Here is a 23,622-nt window from a genome sequence, read left to right on the forward strand (position 1 = left end):
GTGGGGAGCACACAACAGAGTGAACCCACCACGTTCAAAAGTCGCACACCTGAAATGTATCTAATGTTACTAACCAGTGTTACTCCAGTAAACTTAATAGTACAAATTCCTTGCAAGTTTGAAAGGCAGAAAGTGCCATCTCACCGTTGCTTTACTTGGCACGTATTAGTTTTGGGGTTGTGATTTTTATTATATAAATAGTACTGGTTCATTATCGAAGCTCTACAAAATACATATTGATAAAAGCTGGGGGTGGGGGGAAGAAATGAAGGTGTGTGTCCACACCCACCCCCGTCTTCTGGCAGTGTCACGCAGTCACCCCCAAACTGGACACACACCACAGGCACTTGGGCGGGTGACCCGGGGTCACTGCGGTGGCCTGTCCCACGGACGGCTGTTAGACAAGGAAGACCAAGCTACCGGTCCACGCGCCCACCTGGCTGAACCTCCAATGCAATGGGCAACAGGAAAGAAGCCACATTCGAAAGCTGGCACCTTGTACGACAACCTCGATGAGAAATGCTGGAAACACGCCAGCGGTTGCCTGGGGCTGGGGAAACTCGGAGAGCGCGTTCTCCGTCTCGGCCGTGGGGGTGGGCCACGCTCGCTGTGCACGGAGCGAGTGTACACTTCCGTCCAGCCAGTTTTTGGAGCTGGGGTTTCCCTTACACGCCCCACCCAGACACGGGGAATGTCTTCAGCTCCTTACAAGCTTCCGTGCGCTTGTTCGACCTTTCGGCTGTTTATTGGTACTTCGTTTTCTGACCTGTCCTCTGCCTCTTTGCTTTGGGGGTGAGGAGAAAGCAGGGGAGCCCTGCCCAGTGGGAGCATCGCCCACCCTCCCTTTGGGAGCCCCCTGAAGGAAAGCTGTTCCAGGATCCCCACGTCCTCAATGCTGCATGGCCGGTGTCTACCTAGTGACCCCTCCCCAGGTTCCCCAGGAGGCCACCAGTCTCAGGGCCTCTAGCACCAGCAGCTCCCCTAGGGGTGGTCCTCTGTCCTGCCTCCAGCCCATGCTGTCCCCTCTGCCTGAAGCTCCCCACCGCCTCACCTCCACACTCCAGTGAGTCCCCGAGTACAACCTGCACGGGCCAGGAGCGGGCCTGGCCAAGCCCCGGAGGCCTGGCCACTGGTCTCTGTCCCTTCCTGGCTCTCAGGACCCCCTCCTGCACTGGCCAGCAGGACTCACGAGTTGCCTGAGCTCCCTCAGTCGCCCAGGTGCAGTGAGGAGATAGTAGAGCGGCGACAGCGCAGGGGCCCTGGGAGGGTGCGGCGAGGCCTGAGCCAGCCCACACACCGCAGTGACTCCGCACACGACAGTGGTGCCAGCGCTGTCTGTCCCTCACACTCCGAAAAGCTGGATTGGGGGTCAATTTTCAGCCTGGGGAAACTGAGGCATGTGTCATTTGAGGTGAGGTGTAGAAAAATAAGGGTGCTGACAAAAGGCTTGGGACCATCTAGCTCTGCACCTCCACCTGGCGCTTCCCTGGCTGAATTTCAGTTCACAGGTGCCCTCTCTTGGGGCACAGGCCCAGCCACGGGGGCGCCCCGCTCCAACTCTGTTGTATCAGGTGAGACCTTGCTTTCTGGATAACCCAGTACAGGACCCTGGGGGTCCTGTCAACCTGGCAATGGCCACTGAGTCTGACTTTAAAACATCACAGCGTTGTGCGTCAGACTGTATCTGCTGCCATAAGCGAGCTCCAGCATTACTGGCACAGGCGGTGGCACCTTGCTCCCCTTTCCAGTCCCTTCCCCTTCTGTCCTCCTCAGACCACCCCCCGGGGCCGGGGCCCTGGCCGATGTGCCTCAGTGGGAGTGTTGTCCTGTGAACCGAAAGGTTGCTGGTTCGATTCCCAGTCAGGGCACATGCCTGGGTTTTGGGTTCGATCTCTAGCCAGGGTGTGTGCAAGAGGCAACCGATTGATGTTCGTTCCTCTCCCTGTCTCTACCTTCCTCCCTCACTAAAATCAATGAGCATGTCTCAGCTGAGGGGAAAAAAAAGTAAAAAATGGCCAGAAATGGCATCACACTGTGCACACCATTCTGCAGTTTGCTTTTGGGCTTGGCATGCTTTGGATAGCTGTCCACGCTAACCCTCCCAGTCCTAAGTGCTCATTTCCAGCTGCACGGCGCCCGCTCTGTGCTTACGCCACACACTGTGCCACGGTGCCCCGGCCGACGGCCCACGGATGCTTGGCTCTTGGCAGGGCATCGCTGTGAGCAGCAGGGCTGCAGCGACAGCCTCCACCAGGCGTGGGTTTCCAGGACACCAAGAAGGAAACGACGCAGCCACGGGGCGCCCCCGCCTCCTACTCGACTGGAGTTCCTGACTTTCCCGCCAGGGGTCGTGCAGTGTCCTGTTCCTCTTCTGACTCGTCACAGCACTGCCCGCTCGGGGGGTGGGTGGGGGTCTCTGATCCCCTGGACATCGTGGTTTTGCTGACGGTTGACGTTAGGGCCCAATTCCTCGTTGTTTTTATGTGGAAAATGAGTAGCCCCTGACCTTCCCCAGGGGTCCTGGTCAGCGCCCCGTCGTACCTGGGTGCTGCCCTTGGAGCCTGCTGGCGTTGGATTTAAAAACAACAGCTTTCCTGAGATACAGTTCACGTGCCATGCGCTGCACCTTGCTCACGTGCACACGATTCAAGGGTTTCCAGTCCGTCCCCAGAGTGGCACCGCTGCCACCGCCACAGTCCTGCAATGTCTCCGGGCCCCGGGAGGTGACCCAGCCCCCATCAGCGGTCACCCCCATGCCCCCTGACCTTCCTGGCCCCTGGCAACTGCTCGTCTGCTTCCCATCACTGAGGATTTGCCTGATCTGGACGTGGAACTGTGCCGTGCGTGGCCTTTGTGACCGGCTTCTTTCGCTCAGCGTCTCATTTACAAGGTTCACCCACGCTGAAGCGTGAATCGGCATTTCGGTCCTCCTTCTGGCCAGCCGAGGCTCCACTGCGCGAGCGGCCACATTCCGTCAGTGCAGCGGCCAGGGACACTTAGGCTGTTCCCACTTCTGTCTGTGCAGATAATGCTGCTACGAACGTCCACGCACACGGTTTTGCGGGGACACTGCTTTCAGTTCTCTGGGGTACGTGCCGAGCCGTGGAATGGCTGGGCCGTGTGGTAGCTGCAGGCCTAACCTTTGAGCCGCTGCCAGGCTGTTTTCCAAAGTGCTCATTCCTGTCATCTCACTTAAAAAGTGACAGGAGTGTGATAGTGACCAGTGGGAAGGGGGCTGCAGGGTTGTGCCATGTGGCGGCACAGGCCTCCCCGTGGCCTCCGTGCCCCGGGCCCCCTCAGGCCAGGCCCAGCCCCTCTGCTCCTCTGAGCCAAGGGGAGCGCCTCCTCTCTGCGAGCCGGTTCCTCCCCACGCCCAGCCTCTGGGACAGCCTCGCTGTGAACGCAGACTGATACCCACCTTGGCTTGTGGGCAGCCCAAAGCACCGATGGCGGTCACTGTGACGCCGGCTTCACCCATCCCTTCCTGAAGGGCCACCAACTCCTGCCTGCGCCTCAGAGCTAGCACCGCAGCCTGTCTGGGCGCGGGTTCACGACTCCGGGGCCCAGGTCGCCTTGCACGGCTCGAGTTAGTGTCTCCCCAGCGCCACCACGAGCCCCGGCTGGTAGGGCTGGGTGGGTCCTCGTGTGCACCTGGGGTACCAGCGCAGGGCTGGGCAGGCGTGGGCAGCACCAAGTTCCTGCGGAGTTCCTTCACCGGGTCTCCCGGCCTCTCGGCACAGGCTGCCCCCCGCCCCTCCTGCAACCTGCTGCGGCCCCTCCTGAGCCCTGCGGTCACGGGGTAGCCTGAGTGGGGCATCAGGAGATAATTGCTCTGTCTGTGTGACCCTGGGAAACCACTCAGCTTCCATAGGCCTCAGTTTACTCATCTGTGAAATGGGGCCGGGCAGACTTAGCCCGTGGAGTTGCCAGAGGAGCACAGAAGAGAATCTGGCCTAGGGCACCGTGCCCACAGTGCCCACCTTGCTTTGGGCACGCCCTCTGTGCTGGCCCCGCAACTGCTGCCCTTGTCACATGGGCCTCCTGTCCCCCGAGGTGACTGGAGAAGGAGGTGGCCGGCCGGGCCGCACACTCACGTTTTCACGTAGGGATCCGAGTAGCCATTGGCGTCCATGGCGGCCAGGTGTGCGCAGCGCACAATGCCGACCAGCAGGCCCTGCTTCTGCGAGCTGTACTTGAGGGAGATGAGGATGCGGCCCCGCTCCTCCAGGGACTTGTCTTCCGTCTTGTCCACCTGTGGGGCGGGTAGTCACAGGGCTGTCCTCCCTGTTCCTATCCCTTCCCTCAGCCACAGGCCACCAAGGCCATCCACAGGCCCAGCACAAATGGGGCAGGTGCTTCCTGGAGCTTCTCAGGGTTCAGGGGTGGCCCCCTTGGGGAGAAAACGGAGGACAAAGCTCTGACACATTCCCAAGCCCAGAGAGAGCCGGGAGGCCGGTGGGGGGCCGCCCAGGCTTGTGCCCACCTCTGGGATCAGACCTCAGCTCTGGGCCGCACTGTCTGGCTTCCCCACCGCTGCCAGCCCGACGCTTCTCCAGGCCCCACTCTCTTGAGATCAGCCGTTCCCACATTCTGGCTGCTGCTCACATGGACCCCTCTCCTGCACCCTCTGTCCACCCAGACGCACCCATTGGAGCCGCAGGGCTCCCAAGGGTCCCTCTGCCAGGCTCCTCTCCCACAGAGTCTCGGCCATGTCCCTTGGCCCACAACTGCACTCTGCCTCTGGGTAAAGGGAAGCCCCACACGGGCCCTCGTCGGCAGGGCCCACGCCTGCACCCCCTTGGAGACGGGGATCCTGTGAAGAGAGGGAGGGATCGCCTTCCCCAGCGCCCACGCCCAGAGCAGCCGTGGGTGAGTGATCACAGCACGCACCCTGAGCTCAAACGCAGCCTCAGCACCTTTGTCCACAGGGCGCAGGCAGCCTAGGGGTGCGGACCGGACCAGGCGGGGCGAGGTAACCGTCTGCCCCTCGGGCCCAGGGCCTCACTAAACCATGGCTCTTGTGCTAGTTTGTGTGATGTGTGAAAATTAAACAAAGTAAATAAGCATGGACATTTTCAGCTATTTTTTGGGGGGGGTGGTATAAGTGCTTTGGGTCATTTCATGTGAAGACCATGACACTGGTTTATTGCTCAGTACTTACCGAGAACAGATCAGTTCTCAGATGATGCCAAATCTAAAATGTAGCAGCAAAATGTGTTTTTACTGCCACAGCAACCCGTTCCCGCAGTGACCTGGTGTCCCTGAAACCAGACTAACGGGCCCCTAGCAGAACCCCAGTCACGCCCCAGTACAGGCACGCGCACAAACACACCCTCACACACGCAGTCCACACACTCTGATGCGCCCACATGTGCACACTCGTGCATGTGCAGACACATGCTCACACACATGCACAGTGCTCTCACACACAGCTCAGACGCGCACCCCCACACGCAGGTGCTTCTTTATGCTGGGGATCAAATCCCAGGCACACAAGTGCAGTAGGAGTGGATGTTGCCTCTTATAAGTGACATAGATCGTTTGGGAAAACTGGGTTACCTGTGGTTAGTGACTAATAATAAAACAAAAGAGGTCATACCCATCACACAAATGTCTGTGAGTGGGAGAGAGCATGGCAAGGGAATGACATTGGATCAGGTTATGCCAGACGACAGAGCTGGGACCCTGGCAGGGATCTCTGGCCTCTAGGCGACTCGTTCCCAGAGCCTGACCGTTTGCCCCAGGGCTCAGGCCCCGCACATGGGGCACAGCCACTGGGCTCTGTCCTCCATCGCTTTCCCCTTGCCCAGGCCTTTGGGGGCACTGTTCCAGGAAGGGGGCTGTACCCTGGGCACTGGGCTGTCAGAAGGTCATGGTTTCTTAGGACCGTGGGGCCTCCTGGCCAAACCCCCACAGCCCTTGAACTGGGCGCAGGTGAGGCCTCCGCCAGAGCAGAGGCAGGGCTGAGACGAGGGGACCAAGGCTCTGGGGGGGCTCAGCCGTTGCAGCCGGCCAGGGGGCAGAATTGGCTTTGACATTTCCAAACAATTGCAATTTCTAGGAAAGAATTATTTTCTGTCTTCTCTGGGTATCTCACAGGCACCTCATGCCTAACATGTTCTAGTTGAGTTCCCGTGTCACGTTCCCAGCTGCTCCTCCCAAGGTCCTCTGCATCCCAGTTAATGACTCTTGGTCCTCCAGGTGCTCGGCCCCCAGCGCAGGGACACGGATCTGCCAGCGGCACCCGCACCCAGGCACTGCTGCGCCCGCCCCACCGAGCCAGACTCCTCCTCCTCCTCCCCCTCCTCCTCCTCCCCCTCCTCCTCCTCCCCCTCCTCCTCACTGCTCTCCCCGCTCCCACCCTCCTCGCTGCCGTTCTGAGCCCAGGGGCCCTGGTCAGATGTAGCCAGCGGTCCTAGCCCTTGCCTGGCCCATCTCACTCGGGGTGAAGGCCTGAGTCCTTCCCAGCTTCCCCACCCCCAGCCTCTGCTCTCAACTCCTAGGACACCCTCCCCGCTTTTTCTCCGCCGCACTCAGCGGGCTTCTTGCCTGTGCCTCCAGCGGGCTGGGCACTCGTCATGCAGGGCTTTGCACCTGCTGTTCCCTCCGCCTGGAACACTCCAGCTGGGGAGTCCTTCCCAGCACACGTCTAAGCCCTCAGCCCCTCCCGTGCAGTCCTTCTTGGCCTCGATCACTGTGACACAGGGTCCGAATGAGTGACGGTGACCCCTTTTGTGTCTGTCTCCTGCCCAAGTTCCGTGGGGCAGGGATTTCTATCTCCCCAGCACCTGCAGCCACGCCAGGCACACAGCAGGTGCTCAATAAATGCAGCTGCCCCGAGCTCCCGGCAGGGAGGGCCCGCTCACCGGCAGCTGCTTCTCCAGGCAGATGCTGAACGTCTTGGTGTGGTTGGGCTTCAGCTTTTTCAGGGGCACTCGCGTCTCCCCGATGAACTCGTTGTGGCGGAATTTGTCCTCATCGCACACGGAGATCCTGGAGGGCAAAGGCACAGCTGGCCCTCAGACACACCGGGCCCTCTCCGCTTCCACAGTCGGCGGGGACTGGCGCGCGGCGGGCGAGGAGCGGGCAAGGCTCGGGTAGGCGTGGGTGCGGGGAGCCCACGGCCCAGGGCCCTCACCCACCGCAGGGTCTTCCGAATCATGTCTTCGTCCGTGATTCCGTAGTAAGTGAGGGTCTCGTTCCACGTGGGGTTCAGAGTGTTTCGAAGGGTTTTTGTTCTGAGCTTATTCGCCTGGAGAAAGCAAAAACGATCCCATGAGCATGGAGGAGTGCGGGCGGGCGTGGGTGGAATAATGGCCCCCCAAGAAGACCACGCCTTCACGCCCCAACCTATAAGGAAAGGGGAATTAAGGTCGTTGACCAGCTGCCTTTAAAACAGGGGCATTATCTAGGTGACCCGGGTGGGCCCCGTGCAATCACCAGGTCCTTGAAGGCGGAAGAGGAGAGGAGAGTGGGTGGCAGCTGGGAGGAGGGAAGAGGCGAGAGGCGCCCCGTTGCTGGCTTTGTAGACGGGAGGTGGGCGGCCTCTGTCCAGTGGAGAGGGATGGACACAGCTCCTCCCGTGGAGCCTCCAGAAGGGACCGTAGTCCCTGACACTTGGGTTTAGCCAGGTGGGACCTACGTCAGACTTCTAAGCTACAGAACTGGAAGGTAAGAAATTCGTGTGGTTGTTGGTACAAGATGTTCCTGCAGCCTTAGGGGCCTCAGACACTCCGTGTGTGCGTGGTCAGTGTGTGTATGTGTGTGTGTGTGGAGGTGGTATGTATGTGGCACGTGTGTGTAGGTGGCGTGTGTGTTGGGTTCTGCAGGAGACTGGGGCTGGGTGGGGAGCTGCTGGGAAGCCTGTTGGACTGGACTCCCTCCCTCACACCTCCTTGCCTTTGCCCAGGTTGTGCCCTCGGCCTGGAATGTCACCTTCCCTAGAGATGCCGGTGGGGTGGCCTGCCTAAGCTGCCGTGGCACCTCCACATCTTCCTCTGTGCTTCTGCAGATCTGGGTTCTGCCACGCCAGGCTCAGGCTGGGGTCAGATGGGCCAGGGTTCAAAGCCCAGCTGTAGCCCTCGCATGTGCTCTGTGGAGCTCGGTGCCTCATCGCCTTCCGTGCTGGCTCGCCGCCTCCCTGCCATAAGAACAGCCTAAGGGCAGCTCTCTTCCAGCACCGCTTTTGGGGAACTCCCTCTGCAGCAGACTTTGTGAAACACCCACTTGGAAAATCTTGTGGGGGTCCCCACAACTCATCCTCCAGGCACTGCCATTCTAGGTCCCAGGAGTCTAGGGACTTTGGTCCCTGAGCTCCTGAGTGGGGCACGTCCCCTGGTCCCAAGGCCTTCAGCCCAGCAAGTTCCAAGGGCGGCAGGATGACGTGGAGCCCAGCAGAGGGGAGCTGAGTACTGCAGGGCCACTGTCACTTCTGTGGCCCTGCCCACCCAGACTTTGGGTGGTTCTCCTGGGTGGGGGTGAGCCTCGGTCCTGCACACTGGTCTGAGGGTTTGAGCCTCAGCGTTGGCTCAGGCCCCGCAGCCTGTGGCTACTCAGCTGTGGGCAGGATGCCTGGTGGGCCTAGGAGAGCCCCCCGTGGCCAGGGAGGCTCTCTGGCCAGAGGGCGCTCCCATGAAGGGGTCTTCCTCCCTTTCAGGCCGCTCGAGGGCCTGGAAGGAATTCCCTCACTCTTGGCTTCAGAGAAAGGGGCCAGGACCAGGACCTTAGGCATAGGGCTGAGCTGCTCACGCTCCCCCACCCTGTGTCCCAGGTACCCCTGCGCTCCCACTGGTCTCCGCCAGAAACAAAACTGCTGGTCGGTAGTCGGGTCCCCCCTTGACGTGGAGTCGGCACAGCTCCCCCCTTGAGATGTCTGTGGGTCCCAGGGCAGGGGCAAGACCCAAATCTGAAAAGCGGATGTGACCTTCCCTCCGTGAAACGTGAAAGGAAACAACACTGAGCTGTAAGGCACACGAGAGAAAGTCCATGAAGAGTTGATCTTCTGGGGCTGAGGGTCACCTTGGTGCTTTTGTTTCATAGCCAATTTTACTAAAACTTTTTCTCTCTTCTCCCAGATGCACCATGTGCTTGATCTGCCTGCTGGGTGGTCTGGCATGGGAACACGGGTTCTGCGGACAAACTGGGCAGGCGCTGTCCACTGAACCCCCTGGTGGACTATCAGTCCATCAGCACGTTAAAGGCTCTGACAAGGCCTGCAGTAAAGAAACCTGGTTAACGATGTTTTCCAACCACAGAACCCTTTTATTTATTTATTTTTGATTTTTACCCCGGGATATGTTTTTTTTAAGAGTTCATTTATTTATTTTTAGAGAGGGAAAGGGAGGGAGAAAGAGAGGGAGAGAAACATCAATGTGTGGCTGCCTCTTGCACGCCCCCTACTGGGGACCTGGCCCACAACCCAGGCATGTGCTGTAGATGGGAATCGAACTGGCGACCCTTTCGTTTGAAGGCCAGCGCTCAATCCACTGAGCCACACCAGCCAGGGCAGGATATGTTTTTATTGACTTTAGAGAGAGAAGAAAGATGGGAGGGAGAAAGAGAGAGGCAGAAACATGGATGTGAGAAACATTGATTAGTTGCCTCCTGTATGTGCCCTGACCCGGAATTGAACCTGCAACCTCTTGGTGTACAAGACGAAGCTCCAAACCACTGAGCAACCCAGCCAAGGCAGGACCCTTCTTAAAAAGGTAATATTAACCTCCAGCTAAGACTTTCCTTGTGAAATGCTGGCCTGGAAATTCTCTGGAGAGTTTTGCCAGCTCGGCTGGCAGGCAGTGCTGACCCTAGGTCCCCAGGAGGTCTGGACAGTGTGGGGCTGAGTGGGTGCTCGGGTGGATGGCTGCAGTCCCATCAGCTTGCTTGGGCTCTGAGGCGGGTGTGAGAACTACAGGCCTCCCTGGGTGCCCCAAGCCCAGCCTGGGCCCCCATCCCAGCGGGCAGACCCCCTCACCTTACTGGCTCCGGGCAGCAGGTGCAGCTTGACATAGGGGTCCGCCAGCCCGTTGTGGTCCATCGGCTTCAGGCCCTGAACAGAGGACAGCGAAGGCTGTGAACTGGGGATCGGGGACCCGGAGCTGCCAGGGCCTCCAGGCGCCTGGGTCAGCAGGAACCCCTTGTTCCCTAGGCCACCTGGCTCGGTCGTTCATGACCCTCTTCAGAGAAGCCCCTGATGCCACACTCTGAGAAGGGGCAGCGAGGGGGCTCAGCGTGGGCATGACCTCCCTCCCGGAACTGTCCCAGCCCAGGGCAGGCACGGGTGTTTGTCGGAGCAGCCTCTCTCTTCCCCTTCTCCTCCTCGTGGAGCCCAGGTGACTCACCTTTCTCCGAAAGAGGCCTCCATTACCCCGCTTTGGTCAGGCCCCTCCTTCTCCTGTACCCCTCCCCCACTCTCCAAACAAAACTCCCCTCACTGACCCCAACCCACAGGACCGCCTGTCCACCCATCTGCACACGGCCCTCTGGAGCTGGAGAAAATGGTCTGTGTCCTGCAGACCAGGCTCCATTTCTCTCTGGGTTCGCCGAAGCTCCCGGCCTGGCTGAGTCTGTGGAGGCCACACAGCTGGCTGGCCGGCCTCGGAGGGTCCCTCCACAAGGTGGCATCCCTCACTCGTGGAACAACTGGCGTGCCCAGCCAGGCGACCAGCGGACCCATAAACATACAGGGCTTAGCTGACCCCATGCCTGCTCTTGTTTCTGAAAATTGTACTTTTTTTCTTCTGCAATGCGCACAGGGACTAGGGAGGCAGCTGTGGCGTGTGTAAGCCGAGCTGACGCCCCCATGGCGTCACTCAGAGGTGAACTAGTCGGCTGTCCGTGACCAGGCCCACCTCCCAGGGGAGCTAAGGCTCTCCTGCCCCTGCCCCGCCTCGGTTTAAAGGACCCCCCAGGTGGGCACCTCCAACCACCCACTGCTCTGCTTCTGTGAGGGGCACAGGAGTCTCAGAGCCAGGCTGGCCCGGCCAGGCAGCTCCTGCACTTGCGAGCTGGGCAAGGGAAGGAGTTCCTTGGTCTCCTGAGCCTCAGCTTCACCATCTGTGAAAGGGGTTAACAGTGCACACTTCTAGGGCTGGAGTGCGGGTTGAGGTAATGCTACCCAGGGCCTGGGCAGCGGGGGTTCGCTCCCCTTTCCCTACACGCCAGCCCCCTGGGAAGACGCCAGAGAAGTGGCTGAGGGCGGGGGCGGGGCATCTGAGCTCTGTGCTGCTCTGTGGGGCCGCTCCGGACGAGGCTTGGCTCACAGGCCGGGAGTCCACCACGGCAGTGAGGCAGCCCTTCCGAACGCCAGTCCCTCTCCTGGCCTCTTGCCTGCTCCCACGAAGTGCCCAGACTGGGGGTCTGCCGGTTTTCGTAGCTCCTCCGTGGACGTGAGGGCCCTCGTGTCCATGTGCACGTGGGTGGACACCTGCCACCTAGCACTGTGCCCCAGAGCAGCATCAGTACTCGATCACCTGATGCTCACGGCCACTGCATTGGTGGGGATGGCTAACCCTGAGTCACAGGTGTGCAAACAGGCTGCTCCGCTTACCCAGGGGAGGGTGGCCAAACTGGGGTCTGGCGCTTGGGCATCTGGCCTCCTCCCAGAGTCCCCTGAGGGCACTGCCTGTCAGCCCCACCTCGGCTTTCTGAGCCCCCCGGCTCCTCTTCGCATGCCTGCGCCACCCCCTCCTGCGAGGAACGGGATCTAAGCAGGGGGTGACCTGGAGAATGGGGAGCTGCCATGGCTTGGGGTCCTCCCATCCCCCACCTCAAATGCCTCAAGTGACACACCCCTAAATGAACACACACACGAGTGCACACACAGGTGCCCAGAGACCTACCTGTACACACACATGTCCACACCCACTACACCTGCACAGGCCCTCTGGGGCCCGGGTCAGGAAGGCGGGGCGCACAGTGCCGGAGGGCCCCGTGTCTGGGGTGGGGAGGAGAAGGGATGGCTCTGGTCAGAGTGACCGGGCAGCCAGTGCCCATTCTGTCCCCATACCTGCACGACCTGTACAAAGCTGGGTCTGTTTGCACTTTGCCATCTGCCCTCCACCTTGGCATAGCTGGGGGTCACCGGGTTCTCAGCCCGTACCCCGGGCAGGTCTGGAGTCTCGGCTGTGCCAGGCTGGTCATGCTCCGCATGGCTGCCCGAACAGCTCCCAGAGGACAGGGTGGGGGTCGAATGGAGCATGCAGGCCTCTAGGTGCCCCGGCAGTGCAGGGATGGGGCCCAAGCTGGGAGGGGCCCAGCTGGGGCAGGGGCAGGCAGCCTGTCCCTTGGTGGGTGGGAGGGAGGGCAGAGAAGCTCTCAGGCGGGGGGACTGTGGCGGGGGTGTGGGGTTGGTGGGGGTTCTGGGCCCAGGCAGCTCGCGGCTCTAAGCCAGGCCCTGGCCCTTCTACGACTCTACTGGGAGGCCCTACTAGGCGGCACCGCCGGCCTTACCTTTGGAGAGAACATCAGCTTGGGCACCTTCCTCCCGGGGGAGCGATGTATGCGGGCACGAAGGGAACGGCATGACTGAGAACACGGCGCTGGCGCGCGCCAGCCAGCAGAGATGACTCCTGCCCGGAGTGGCCTCGGCGTCCAGAGTGGGACAGTGGCACCCCTCCCCCCTCAGCAGCCCCGCGCCAGCTCGGGGCCTCTGCGCCCTGGCATCCCCGCCCAGGCCTCCATCTCTCGTCCCCTCCTCCTTCTAGGATTCTGCTCCTCCCCCCCACTTCAGTCTGAGGGCTTTTTAGGGCAGCTGAGATGATTTAGGCAAAAGTTCCCTCCAGGCCCTGCTCCCAGCCAGACACCAGGAAGTGGGCGGGGCAGGGGGGGGGATCGGCTTGCCGCCCTGAGCCCCTCCTCCAGGACCCTGTGCCTGGGGCAGGGGAGCCCCGGGGCCTACCTTGGCCTTGCTGATGGTGCAGTGCAGGGCGTTGTTCTCCTGGTCATAGAGGAGGCTGAAGTCCAGCGTGCCCAGGGCGGCTGCGGACAAAGGGGGCTCAGGTCATGCATGGGCTGCATGGTGGAGAAGCGTCACCCACCTCTGCGAGGTCGGATGGGGTGCCGGTGCTGCAGTGACCGCCACCAGCGAGGCCCCTCAATCCCTGCACCCAGCTTCCCAAGCCTGGGAAGTGAGCAGTATTGTTCCCCCTTTCTGGATGAGGGGCTGAGGCTCAGAGAGGCTGGGTCCGTGGCCCCCAGTCCCCATGAGTGGAGGTGCAAGAGGGAGACCCAGGCCCCAAAACCCTGCACTGTGCTGCCGACCCACGACCCACGTGTACTTGACGCTCGGCCTTAGGAGTGCTGTCCTCTCCCGCCCTCCTTGAGCGCCTGACACTCTGGGCCTCGGTCTCAGTTCCCCTCACGCGTTAGATGCCAGAAGGGTGTGTGAGAAGCAGAAGAGACGAGGCTTTGCCAGCCTGCAGCCCCGGCAGGCTGACTGGCGGGTCCCCTTGCCCACCTCCCAGCAACACTCGGGGTGTGGCTCCCTGGTCTCCGGCCCCTCGGGGGCCTGGCGGGCTCTGCAGAGCCAGCTGGGCCCTCATGCTGTCACCACCAAGCCTTGTAAGGGCAGTGGGGGATTCCCAAGGGCTTGGCAGGGAATGCAGCGATAATTGGGTGCAGCTGCCACCCTTGGGGGCAGTCACACATGGCAGCTGTGGCCTCCCGTGTTGACGTGGCTCCCAGCATGAAGATGAAAGTTGTGGTGGGGGCGGACCTGGGCCGAGTCTCTGGACAGCAAGTGCACTTTCGCAGGAAGTCTTTAGAGGCCCAGATCCTGCTTGAAGTCTCTGGGCTGGTCATCTGTATCTACTTCACTCACTCACTCATTCATTCATTCATTCATTCATTCATTCATTCCTTTCCTTACCAAATGTCTGTCATATGCAGACTCTGGGGATGAAGATAATGAGGCTTGGTTTTGGCCCCAAGGAAAGCACAGCTCAATGGGAGTAACATATGAAAAGAATTTGCCATAATAGAGTCTGGTGGACTAAGAGTGATGGGGGGTGCCTGGCCTTGATGTGAATTGTGGCCCTCAGGGAAGGCTTCCTGGAGGAGGTGATGCCTGAAGGCTGAATAGGAGTTGGCCATTGCACAGTGGGGTTGGGGAAGGGAGATCCAACCACAGGCCAATAAGAGGGTGGGGGGCGGAGTGATAGTAGGAGAGGGCCACACCCACCATGGGCCTAGCCACACCCACCTGTTCACTTCTGAACCACAGATGCCTTCTCACCGTGACAACGGTGGAGCTGAGTGGGTGTCACAGGGACCACACTGCCTGCAGGCCCGGGGCTCCTACAGGGGCCCAGGCCTGGCAAAATTTGGGGGCTGCAGAGAAATGGACAAATGAAAGCTGGGGCACTGGAGCCGCCCTTCATTCCGAGGTGCTGGTGCGTCATCTGTGCTTGCTCCCCAACTTCTAACACAGGACAAGGCACACTGCCCACGTCTCTGTCCTTGCCTGGGGGGCACATGACCCTGGGTTCAAATCCCGACTCTGTACTTCCTTGCGGTGTGACCTCTGGCAGCTTACCCAACCTCTCTCTGCCTCAGTTTCCTCCACAAGATGGAGACACCAGAGTACCCACCTCACAGCGTTGTGCTGCAAAAACGCCTGCGGTGCCAAAAGCGCTGGCGAGATAATTATAGAAGGAGCAGATCCATTTCGGTGACTTTTCCACATAACTGTACTTGCCCCTCTGAGACACCTTCCGGAATGAACTTGCTCCAAACTGGATCACTCCCCTCCCGGGGTGGTGAGTCGCACAGGCAACTGTCACCTACACTTTTCTGGGTACCCTGAGTCATTGCTGTGATGACAACTACTGCTCTGTGGCGCAGCTGTGGCACCGACAGGGAACAGGGTGTGCGTCGGTTCCCCCGCCAGGCGACCCCTGCTTTTCCTCGTCTCTGCCCCCTGCTCTGCCATCAGCTCGGAACTCCCGCTAGAGCCTGTGCATCCGCCGGCACAGACCCGGCTCCCGCCCATTCAACAGGTACTTGTTTATTCTCTGAAACCAAGTGAGAATACTTGTTAGAATTGTGTCCAATTAGGAGTCAACAGGCCTTGCGTGGAGCCTAAGGGAACATTTTTTTTTCTTTCTGAGAATACTGTTACTTTAAGGCTGTCTAGAGCCCTTCGCTGCCCATATTCCTAGCTCCCCGTGCAGGTGGGCAGGCCAGAGCACTCTAGGTGAGGTATCTGTCACCATGCCTCTAAAACCTATTCACGGGCCCAACATTCTCCAGGTCTACGCTTTTGTAATAATATTCTCCAAAGCTGTGGCTTCACACAATAGGCCATCACTTCTGTTCAGTTCATGCCCACCCGTGACTTGCTGCTCCCAGACAATAGCCTCCGGAGAGCGGGGCCATGCCCCAGCCGCACCTGGGACACCAGCAAAGAGCAGATGTTCAGTTCACGTGGCTGGTCCATGCAAACCAACCTCCTTCCCGCTGCTCCTCACATGATAACCGCGTGTTAAAATGCACACTCCATGATCTCTGCCTGCTTCCCAGTCCCAGAGGAGGACAGGCCAGGGCGATGGAGGCGCCATCTGCTTCCCACAGGAAACAGCTCTGGGAGGAGAGGGGAGCCCCTTCCACTGGGTGCCCAGACTCCCCCGTGTGAGAACTGCCGGGGCTGCTCAGTGGAGCTCACACCTGTTACCTCTTTCCGGGAAGGAGTATCATGCCTCGTGTTGCCCCAGGGTGAGGATGATGAATTGCTTTGAACTTCAATGAAAGTTTTGTAAGAAATAATAGTTTATAAAGAGAAGCTCAGCCACCATTTATTTTTATTATTATTTTTTAATCCTCATCTGAGGACCTTTTTTTTTCATTTTTTTCATTGCTTTGGGGTGGGGTGGGGGAGAGAGACACCGATGTGAGAGAGAAACACCAACTGGTTGCCTCCCACATTTTTCCCGATCGGGGATCGAACCTGCAACCTGGTTATGTGGCCCTGATGGGGAATGGAACCAGAGACCTTCAGGTCTACGGGAGGATGCAGCAGCCAGTTGAGCCAGACCAGCCAGGGCTCATTGACCATCTGAGAGACTTCACAGTGGTGGGGCTGTCTCAGGGGCGCTGTAGTGCAAAGTCTTCACTTCCCGTTCAGAGAAACGAGACTTGGAGAGGGGAGGCGACTAGTTCAGGGCGGTACAGCAGAGCCGGACACAAAATCTAGGCCTTTCTTTTTTTTTTAATCCTCACCTGAAGATATGTTCATTGATTTGAGAGAAAGAGAAACATCAATGAGAGAAACATCACTTGGCTGCCTCCCAAACACGCCCCAACGGGGGATCAAACCTTCAACCCAAGTGTGTGCCCTGACTGGGAATCGAACCCACAACCTTTTGGTGTGCGGGATGATGCTCCAACCAACTCAACCACCTGACCACGGCAGAATCTAGGCCTCTTCATTTCCATCCTGATAGTTCCTGTCTTAAAGCTTAGTGGCTTCCACATTTTTTTGTCTACCACTTAGATTAGCTGCAATCTCAGGAGAATACCATGGAGAAAACAAGAGAGAAACACAGTCGCTCTTGGGGACCACAAAGGGCTTGGCCGTGCCCTGCAGGGGGGCCTCGGAGTCGCAGCGCACCCTGGGCTGTGGCCCGGGTGGGGAGGGCCCTCGGGGCAGGTGAAGGCCTGGTCTGTGTGAGCCCCGGGGCCCTGCCCTTGAGTCACTCAAATCACGTGTCCTGGCTAAAGTTTACGTCCTTGGAAAAATAATGAGCGCTGGTCATTAATGGGCCTTTGAGAGTTGTCACCCGCTTGTTGGTAATTATAGAGCTGTAATGGGGCTAATTCCGAGGAAATCAAGCTCAAGCCCCTGTTGGTGCCTCCAAGGCTGAACGGAGGCTGCTGTCCCTCTGCTCTGCGGATGGAGACTGACAGCATCACTCTGACCTTGGTTTGCGCCTGGACTTTCCTCACCCGTGCACTTCTGGAAATAGGGGATCTGCTGCTTTTTTTTTTTTTTTTTTTTTTTAAGAAAAACATCAGCCTCTCAAATTGTTTTAAAAATGTAATAAATGATTAATCCTGAGTTGAAAGCATTTCGTGGTTGGGGAAACTGAGTCACAGAGCTGGGCACCGCAGGGGACACAAAGAGGATGAGTCATACGCCCCTGCTTCCCAGGAGCTCAGAGGCAGAGGGTTAGGACTTTAATAAATCTATTTATCCCCCTGCTTTAAATTGTTCAAAGGTTCTCCACTGTCTCCTGGACTCATTTCAGCCACCTCAGTGTGGCATTCAAGGTCCTCTGTTCCTCTGAGACATGGTGGCTTTGGCCTCATCATTAATTTTTTTCCACTTCAGCTTACTGTTCTGCCTCCGCTGGGCTGCTGCCTGCACCTCTGCACCTGTGCACATGGCAGGCCCTCCACCAACAGCATTTCCCTTTCCCTCTCCCACCAGGCCCCGAGCAGGGTGCTCTCTGTGGGGGAGCCCTGCAAGCCACGCCTTCTATCGGGGTCCTGCCTGGCTGTCCTCACTGCTGGGCTGTTTGTACATGTTGATTTTCATAAACTGCCTGATGTCGGAGACTGTGTCTCAGCCAGTCTCGAATCTCCATGCCCAGCACAGTGCCTGGCACGGAGGTGGTCTCGTGGTGCCGAGCACATAAGAACAGAGTCCGGCAGGATATGCTGGCTCAGAGGAAGGGAAATCACTGCCAGGGGGGTCCAGGAAATGGCACCAGGCGAGGGCCTTCGGGTCAGGCCTAACAGGATTCCGCACTCTTTTCTTGCTCCAGGCCTCCCTGACATAAGTCCTGGCCCAGGCCCAGGCTGAATCCTGCAGGGCAGGTGTAAACGTGGGCACATAATGCAATTCTGGCCAATGAGGCAGAAGGACAGGTCTCCTGGGGATTCCGAGAGAGCTTTCCTTGCTTTTAAAATGAGACCTAGGAGAGGAAACTGATCCTTATCAAAACTAGGATCTTATCCTGTGATGGCTGGATCTGCAGCAGCCACCGTGGACTACGAGGGAGACCAGCCTAAGAAGAAATGAGCATGGCTAAGTGGAAAGACAAACAGAACCATCACCATTGACGTAACCAATGAGCTGCTGCATAAATCTGCCTGGTGCCACTGACCTCAATGGTCTTCAGTGTTTAACACACTTTCAGTTCTCTGCTACTACAACCCAAAGTATTCTAGACGTCCAGCTTTGAAGAACGGACTGGGTTCCCATAGGTGGAGGGTGGGTGGGCAGGAAGAGGTACACCCGGAGGGTGGGCCCTGGGGCCCGTCTGGAGGGCAGTAAGCCTTGGAGCCCAGCTCAGCTGGGTGCTCTGGGGACCAACTGGGGTGGGGGGGCACTTCTAACATTCACTGTGTTTTCTGTCCGTCATTACTCCTCTATTAGATCAGTTTGGAACATGTCAGCTTTGTGCTTGTGATTTGAGGTGACTTAATAAGGATGGATGAGCTTTACAGAGAAGGAAAGGCCAAATGAATAAAGAGCACTTCACTCTTGGCCTTGGACAAGAGAGCAACTGCCCTAATTTTTTGTTGTTGTTGTTGTTAGAAGAGAGATAATCCAATAATTAGGGCAGCAAATAGCATAACCCTGGCTAAAGCAGGGTAAAGAACCATCTGGCTTGAATCATTTAGACTTATCCTTGGGATCTGGTTGTCAGAGCCGGGAGGGGGTGTGGCCTGGGAGTGCTGCTGCCCCAGAACTCAGTCCCCTCGAGGGCAGGAGGCAGGATTTCTGGGCTCCCACACCTGGGTGTTCGCTCAGCCACTGATGGGACCCCAGCCCAGGGCAGGCTGCCCCCTGAAGGGGGCGAGGGGCCCAGGCTGGCCCCGGTTCAGACCCACTCCCTCTGCCCTAGCCCTTTTCAGCAGGGTGCCCTGGCGGTGGGGTGTGGCCAGCCCGCAGGCCAGGCCGGGAAGGCTGTGTCTGGGACCACGCCCTACTGCTGACACCCAGGGAGCCCGACCCGACCCCAACCCCGGGGACCCCGCTAGGACAGTGAGCTCTCTGGGCCCAGAGCCCCAGCTCTGCCCCCTCCCTGCTGCTGGGACAGTGCCCCGTGAAGGACTGCTGAGCTGAGGGACTGGACACGTGGCAGTTGGCCCGAGTTTTGGAATCTCTGGTCCCTTCCTTGTCTGTGGGTCAGGGATAGCCAAAAGATGTGACCAGATTTCTCACCCTTTGGTTGTATGTTGTCCAGGGGACCCTTGGTGGCGCCCCGAGGGCTGCCTGAAGCTCAGGCAGAAGCCCTGCTCTGCCCTCCACCCCCTCGGGGTGGAAGAGGAGACGCTAGAAGCAGGAAGAAGTTCCCCATCCCTTCTTCGGGAGGTGACTTTGGGTTCAGGGTGTCCAAAGGGGTGACTTGGGTCCCAGTTAGGGCCTGCCCAGAAACACAGCACGAAAGGGGGTGCACTTTGTCCAGGGTGCCAGGAACGGAGGGAGGGGATCCAGGGCACAGCCCTGAGGCCAATAAACTCTCCCAGTGCAATTCCCCAAGCTGGCAGGAAAGTGGAGGTACAGGGGTGCTCCCCACCCCCACGCGGCGGGGTGGGGGGGCAGGGAAAGTGCAGAGCAGGAAGTTCCCCCCACAGGCCTGGGCCCTGACCCGCCTCAGCTGACGGGCCTCCTCCTGCTCACTCCTCCCGGCCCCCTTAGGTAGGCGAAGAGAGACTTGCCACCCGCTCCCTCCTTCCCACCCCTGTCGTGCTGGTAACCCTCACCATCAGCTTCCAGAGGCACATTTTACCCTAGGGGGAACTGCCGACCCCCAGCCCCAGGCCCTTGCGAGCACCCAAGCCAGGCGTAGCCAACCTCGCTGCACTGCGCGGGGGATGGGGCCCGGTGGGCCTTGGAGACGCCCGCCAGTGACCCCTGCTCCGAAAGGTCCACATCCCAGGCAGGGCTGGCATTTGACGCTGGTTTTCCGGGTCTGAGAGGGACGTGGCTGGGGCTGCAGCTGGGCTGGGGGCCTTGCAAGCGGCGCTCCCCGCTTCCCCACCCCCATCCCGCTCAAGCCCATTCCGCACCGGTAGCGACCTCTTCAGCTTCCATTTCCCCTCCGGTCCCGGGGCGGGCGCGGCAGGCACCCTTAGAGGCGCGAAGGGCGCCAGGAGAGCCCGCCGGCCGGGCCTCGGCCCCGGGGACCCCCAGTGCTAGCCTGCTCACTGGGGTTGGGGGCTCAGTCCCGGGAGGAGGAGGCGCGGGCTGGGGGCCCTTCCTGGCCGGGGAAGCGGGAGTAACAGGTGGGCGAAGGCCCGCGGCCCGGGCGAGCGCAGTGGCGGGGGTCCACAGACGCGGGAGGAGGAATCGCCAAGGTTTCCCCAAAGGACAAGCGGCCCCACAGTCCACTGGTCCTTGGTCCGGGCGCCAGCAAATCCGCTGCGCTCTGCGGGCCGCCGGGCCCACCCGGGAGGCCGGCCGGTCCCCGCCCTCAGCCACCCGCCCCTGCCGCTCCATTCTGAGCCTCGGCCGAGGGGCCCACCCTCAGCGGACTCCGGGCCGAGAGCTACCGCGCGGGCAGCAGCAACTGGTGTCTCCCCAGGGCGCAGCTCCGCCCTTCCCGGGAACAAAAGCGGCCGCCCGCGCCGGAGCTCCGGGCGGCGGGCGGAGATGGGGTGCGGCGCGGGCTCCCGGGAGCCGGACCTCGGAAATGGGACAGCCCCACGGGTCGCCCCCAAACTTCCCACCTCTCGGGTCGGGGTCGAGGGAGGTGTCGGGGCCGGGTCTGCACGGCGCGCGCGCAAAGCGCGCGGAACGGGCAAAGGGGCCGCGACCCGGCGGGGCGCGCGAGCCGAGGGACCACGAGAGACCGCAGGGGGACCGAGGGGCCAACGAGGTTAGCGAGCGCGTTAGAAGCCGAGCCGCGGGCCGGGGCGCGAAGTCAGCGACTTGGAAACTTACTGCAGTCGTCGGACTCGTAGCCGTCGGCGTCTGGCTCCTCCTCGGGCGGCTTGGCGGGCGGCCGCGCGGGGCTGGGGCCGGGGCTGGGGCCGGGGCTGGGGCCCGGGCTGGCGCCGTAGGCTCCGAAGAGTTGGTCCACATCCTCGTCGTCCTCGCGGGCGCCGTCGGAGGGGCTGCGCCGGCCAGCGCTGGCCTCGGCCGGGCGCGCGGGGGCGTCCGGAGGTGCAGCGGCGCGGGGCCCGGTGGCCGGGGGCAGGCCCCGCGGGAAGCGGGGGAAGTAGTCGGAGATCTGCTTGATGGGTCGGATGGGGCCGGGGCACACGTCGATGGCCATATGCTCTTGTATGCTGATGGCCGCCTTCTCCCCGCGCCGCCGGAGGGTCATGCAGGCAGCGCGGTCCCGCCCGGGCGCAGCCCGGCCTGGTCTGGCGCGGCCCCGGCCCGGGGGCGGCTCGGCCGGCCGGTGGGAAGCGACGGGGGCGTTTGGGCAGCGCCGGCGGCGCCCCAGGACGGCCCTGACGCGGCTGCTACCCGCTCGGCAGCTGCGGGCGCTAGTGAGTGCCAGGGGCCAGCAGGCAGGGGGCGGGCCCAGCCCGCGTCACCCTGGTAGCAACCAAGCAGTGCGAGCGTGCGGGCTGCGCGGGCGGTGCGGAGCCGAGCGAGCCGAGCGGCGCCGCACTCACTCGCACTCACACCGGCGCGCGCCGGCCCGGGACCCCGCGCGCGCACACACACGGGAGGCAGGGCCACCTGGGCGCCTTCCACTCACGCACGGTCTCGCAGGATAAGCTGGGAGCTGAGGAGGGACACGCAGGATGCACACTCCGCACGTTCCCGCCCGTGCCAGGACTTGCTGGGTCTCGTTCGCTCTCACGGGGCACACGCAGCTGTGCAAGGACACTCCGAGCACACACAAACACGTGTAGACACTTGGCAGTAAGTGTCCACTGGCTCGTATCTGCAGGACACACACACAAGCATATGTACCCACACAGAGTTGGCTGAGTACGCCCGAGATAACACACGGACGCACGGGCGTGGAGAGGCAGTCGGCGGACCGCGCTGCCTTCCCCGCCCCCGCACGCCTGCCAGGGCACACAACCACACCACAGAAGTGAGCAGGGATTCCGCACCACACACACACACACACACCCCTCTGGTGGGACGCACAGCCACACTCCTAGGAGTGTGGGCACAGGCTGCTCACACCCCAGCAGGACATGCATGCATCCTCAGCTGTCCAAGGTCATTGCCGGCACAGTGTGTTCACACTCCCTCTCAGACCACACACAAACACTCTGTAAACTCAGCTCAGCCCTTTGCTTAGCCAGAGAGTCTTTGAAGGGATCCCTGGGGGCAGGCTCAGTGAGAACCTCCATCACAAGCTGTGGTCAGGCGCGGGGTGAGGGCAGGCAGCGCCCTGGCAGAGGAGCCCTTCCCGGCGAGTGATGGATAAGGCCGACCTGGAGAGGCAGGGTGTGGTCTGCCCACTGGCTCTGGCCTCACTCGGTCAGATAACTAAACAAATTCCAGACAGCTCAGCCCTGGCGGCTGTCCTGCTTTCCGGAAACAGAGCTGTGTTGGGAATGGCTGCTGCTTATACAGGTGTGTCCCCGGAAAGCTCTGGGCACGGCCGGAACCCTGTTTACACTCTGGTTTCTACGGACAGATCAGGAACGCTTATCTTCTTGGCCGGGCCCTTTCCTGGAGTGGGAATGAGGGGCTGCAAGCCTGTGTCCTTCCTTCCAGTAAACCCTGTGTGTGGGCGGGGGGGGGGGGGCGCGGCAGGGGGAGCAGGGAGAAGGGAGGGGAGGCCTCCTCCTCATCACTTCCAGGTGCATCATTCTGGCAGATCATCTGATCTCTCTGAACCTCAGTTTCTTCATCTGTGGAATGGGGCTAATTCAAACCACACAGCCTTGTGGTGAGGCCCCGTCTGTCACAGAGCATGGCAGATATGAGGTGGCGGTTGCTTCCTCTTCCCCCTTCCCGTGGGAGATGAGACTCCCGGGTGAGACGTGGTGAAGAACTACGGTGTTTCACAGTAAGTTCTGCACTGGGTAGTGACGGTCACTAGCCATTGTTGAAAACCACGGTATAGTGTGTCAAGGACGTTTAAGGGTGTCATCTCGCTGATTCCGTATATTACCCCGTGACGTAGGCAGAATTTACTGTTCCCGTTTTGCAGTGGGGAAACTGAGGCGCAGACACAGTGACATGCCCAGGGTGGCTGCCAGCTGGTGGAAAGTGTCCTGACTTTCCGAAGCTTCCACTCCCCTCCCCGACCGCTCCCTCCTCACCCCTACGAAGCTCCAGGCATCAGAGCACCGCTGGAAACACAGGCCAAACCTTGTTCCCTAAACCTTCTCCTGAGGCTTCTCTGACTGAGGAGAGAGAAAAAGGGAGGAGAGAGAGGGCCGAGAGTAAGCGGGGGTGGGTTACGGTGGAAATGGACCAGCCTGGAGGCTCCTAAGGACCGTCTGGGGTCCTGATGGGAGAAAATTCAGCCTTCCAAGAGTCAAAGCCGAGGGAAGGAGAGGAGAGCCAGGAAGCCTCACACAATGGGTTTCTCATTTCCAGGAATGCTCGCGGGGATTAGCCCTTCAGTAGGCACAGAATGACTTCCTCTGTGCCAGAGGTGGCTGCATCACCAGGCGATTATATAATGACACAGGGTATTAAAATACAGACACTGAACCATCGTTTCATAATTCACTTGAGGAATCAGAAGAGTG

At 60.2% G+C, this 23,622-nt stretch overlaps 1 protein-coding gene across 6 annotated transcripts in view; it reads right to left on the reverse strand.

Moving 5' to 3' along the window:
* The window catches only part of DOC2B (double C2 domain beta), a 29,951-nt gene extending 8,135 nt beyond the window's left edge, over window positions 1-21,816 (reverse strand). For 3 of the 6 annotated variants that reach the window (XR_006785329.1, XR_006785328.1, XM_045835781.1), the window contains exons 1-7: window positions 20,888-21,816; window positions 12,896-12,975; window positions 12,448-12,474; window positions 9,971-10,045; window positions 7,143-7,252; window positions 6,867-6,993; window positions 4,095-4,252 (exon numbers count right to left, since the gene is read on the reverse strand). Coding sequence is in view for 4 of the 6 variants with exons in the window: in XM_045835781.1 (XP_045691737.1) it covers window positions 4,095-4,252; window positions 6,867-6,993; window positions 7,143-7,252; window positions 9,971-10,045; window positions 12,448-12,474; window positions 12,896-12,975; window positions 20,888-21,272 (962 nt within the window). In the remaining 2 variants the exon portion in view is untranslated. The remainder of the gene's footprint in view (window positions 1-4,094; window positions 4,253-6,866; window positions 6,994-7,142; window positions 7,253-9,970; window positions 10,046-12,447; window positions 12,475-12,895; window positions 12,976-20,887) is intronic. The other 3 variants (XM_045835783.1, XM_045835784.1, XM_045835785.1) reach the window with 3 other exon arrangements.
* Between the last annotated feature and the right edge of the window lie 1,806 nt (window positions 21,817-23,622).

This window comes from Phyllostomus hastatus, unplaced genomic scaffold (assembly GCF_019186645.2).
Source record: "Phyllostomus hastatus isolate PE091 unplaced genomic scaffold, TTU_PhHast_1.1 phas_contig_210, whole genome shotgun sequence".
NCBI classification, from domain to species: domain Eukaryota; kingdom Metazoa; phylum Chordata; class Mammalia; order Chiroptera; family Phyllostomidae; genus Phyllostomus; species Phyllostomus hastatus.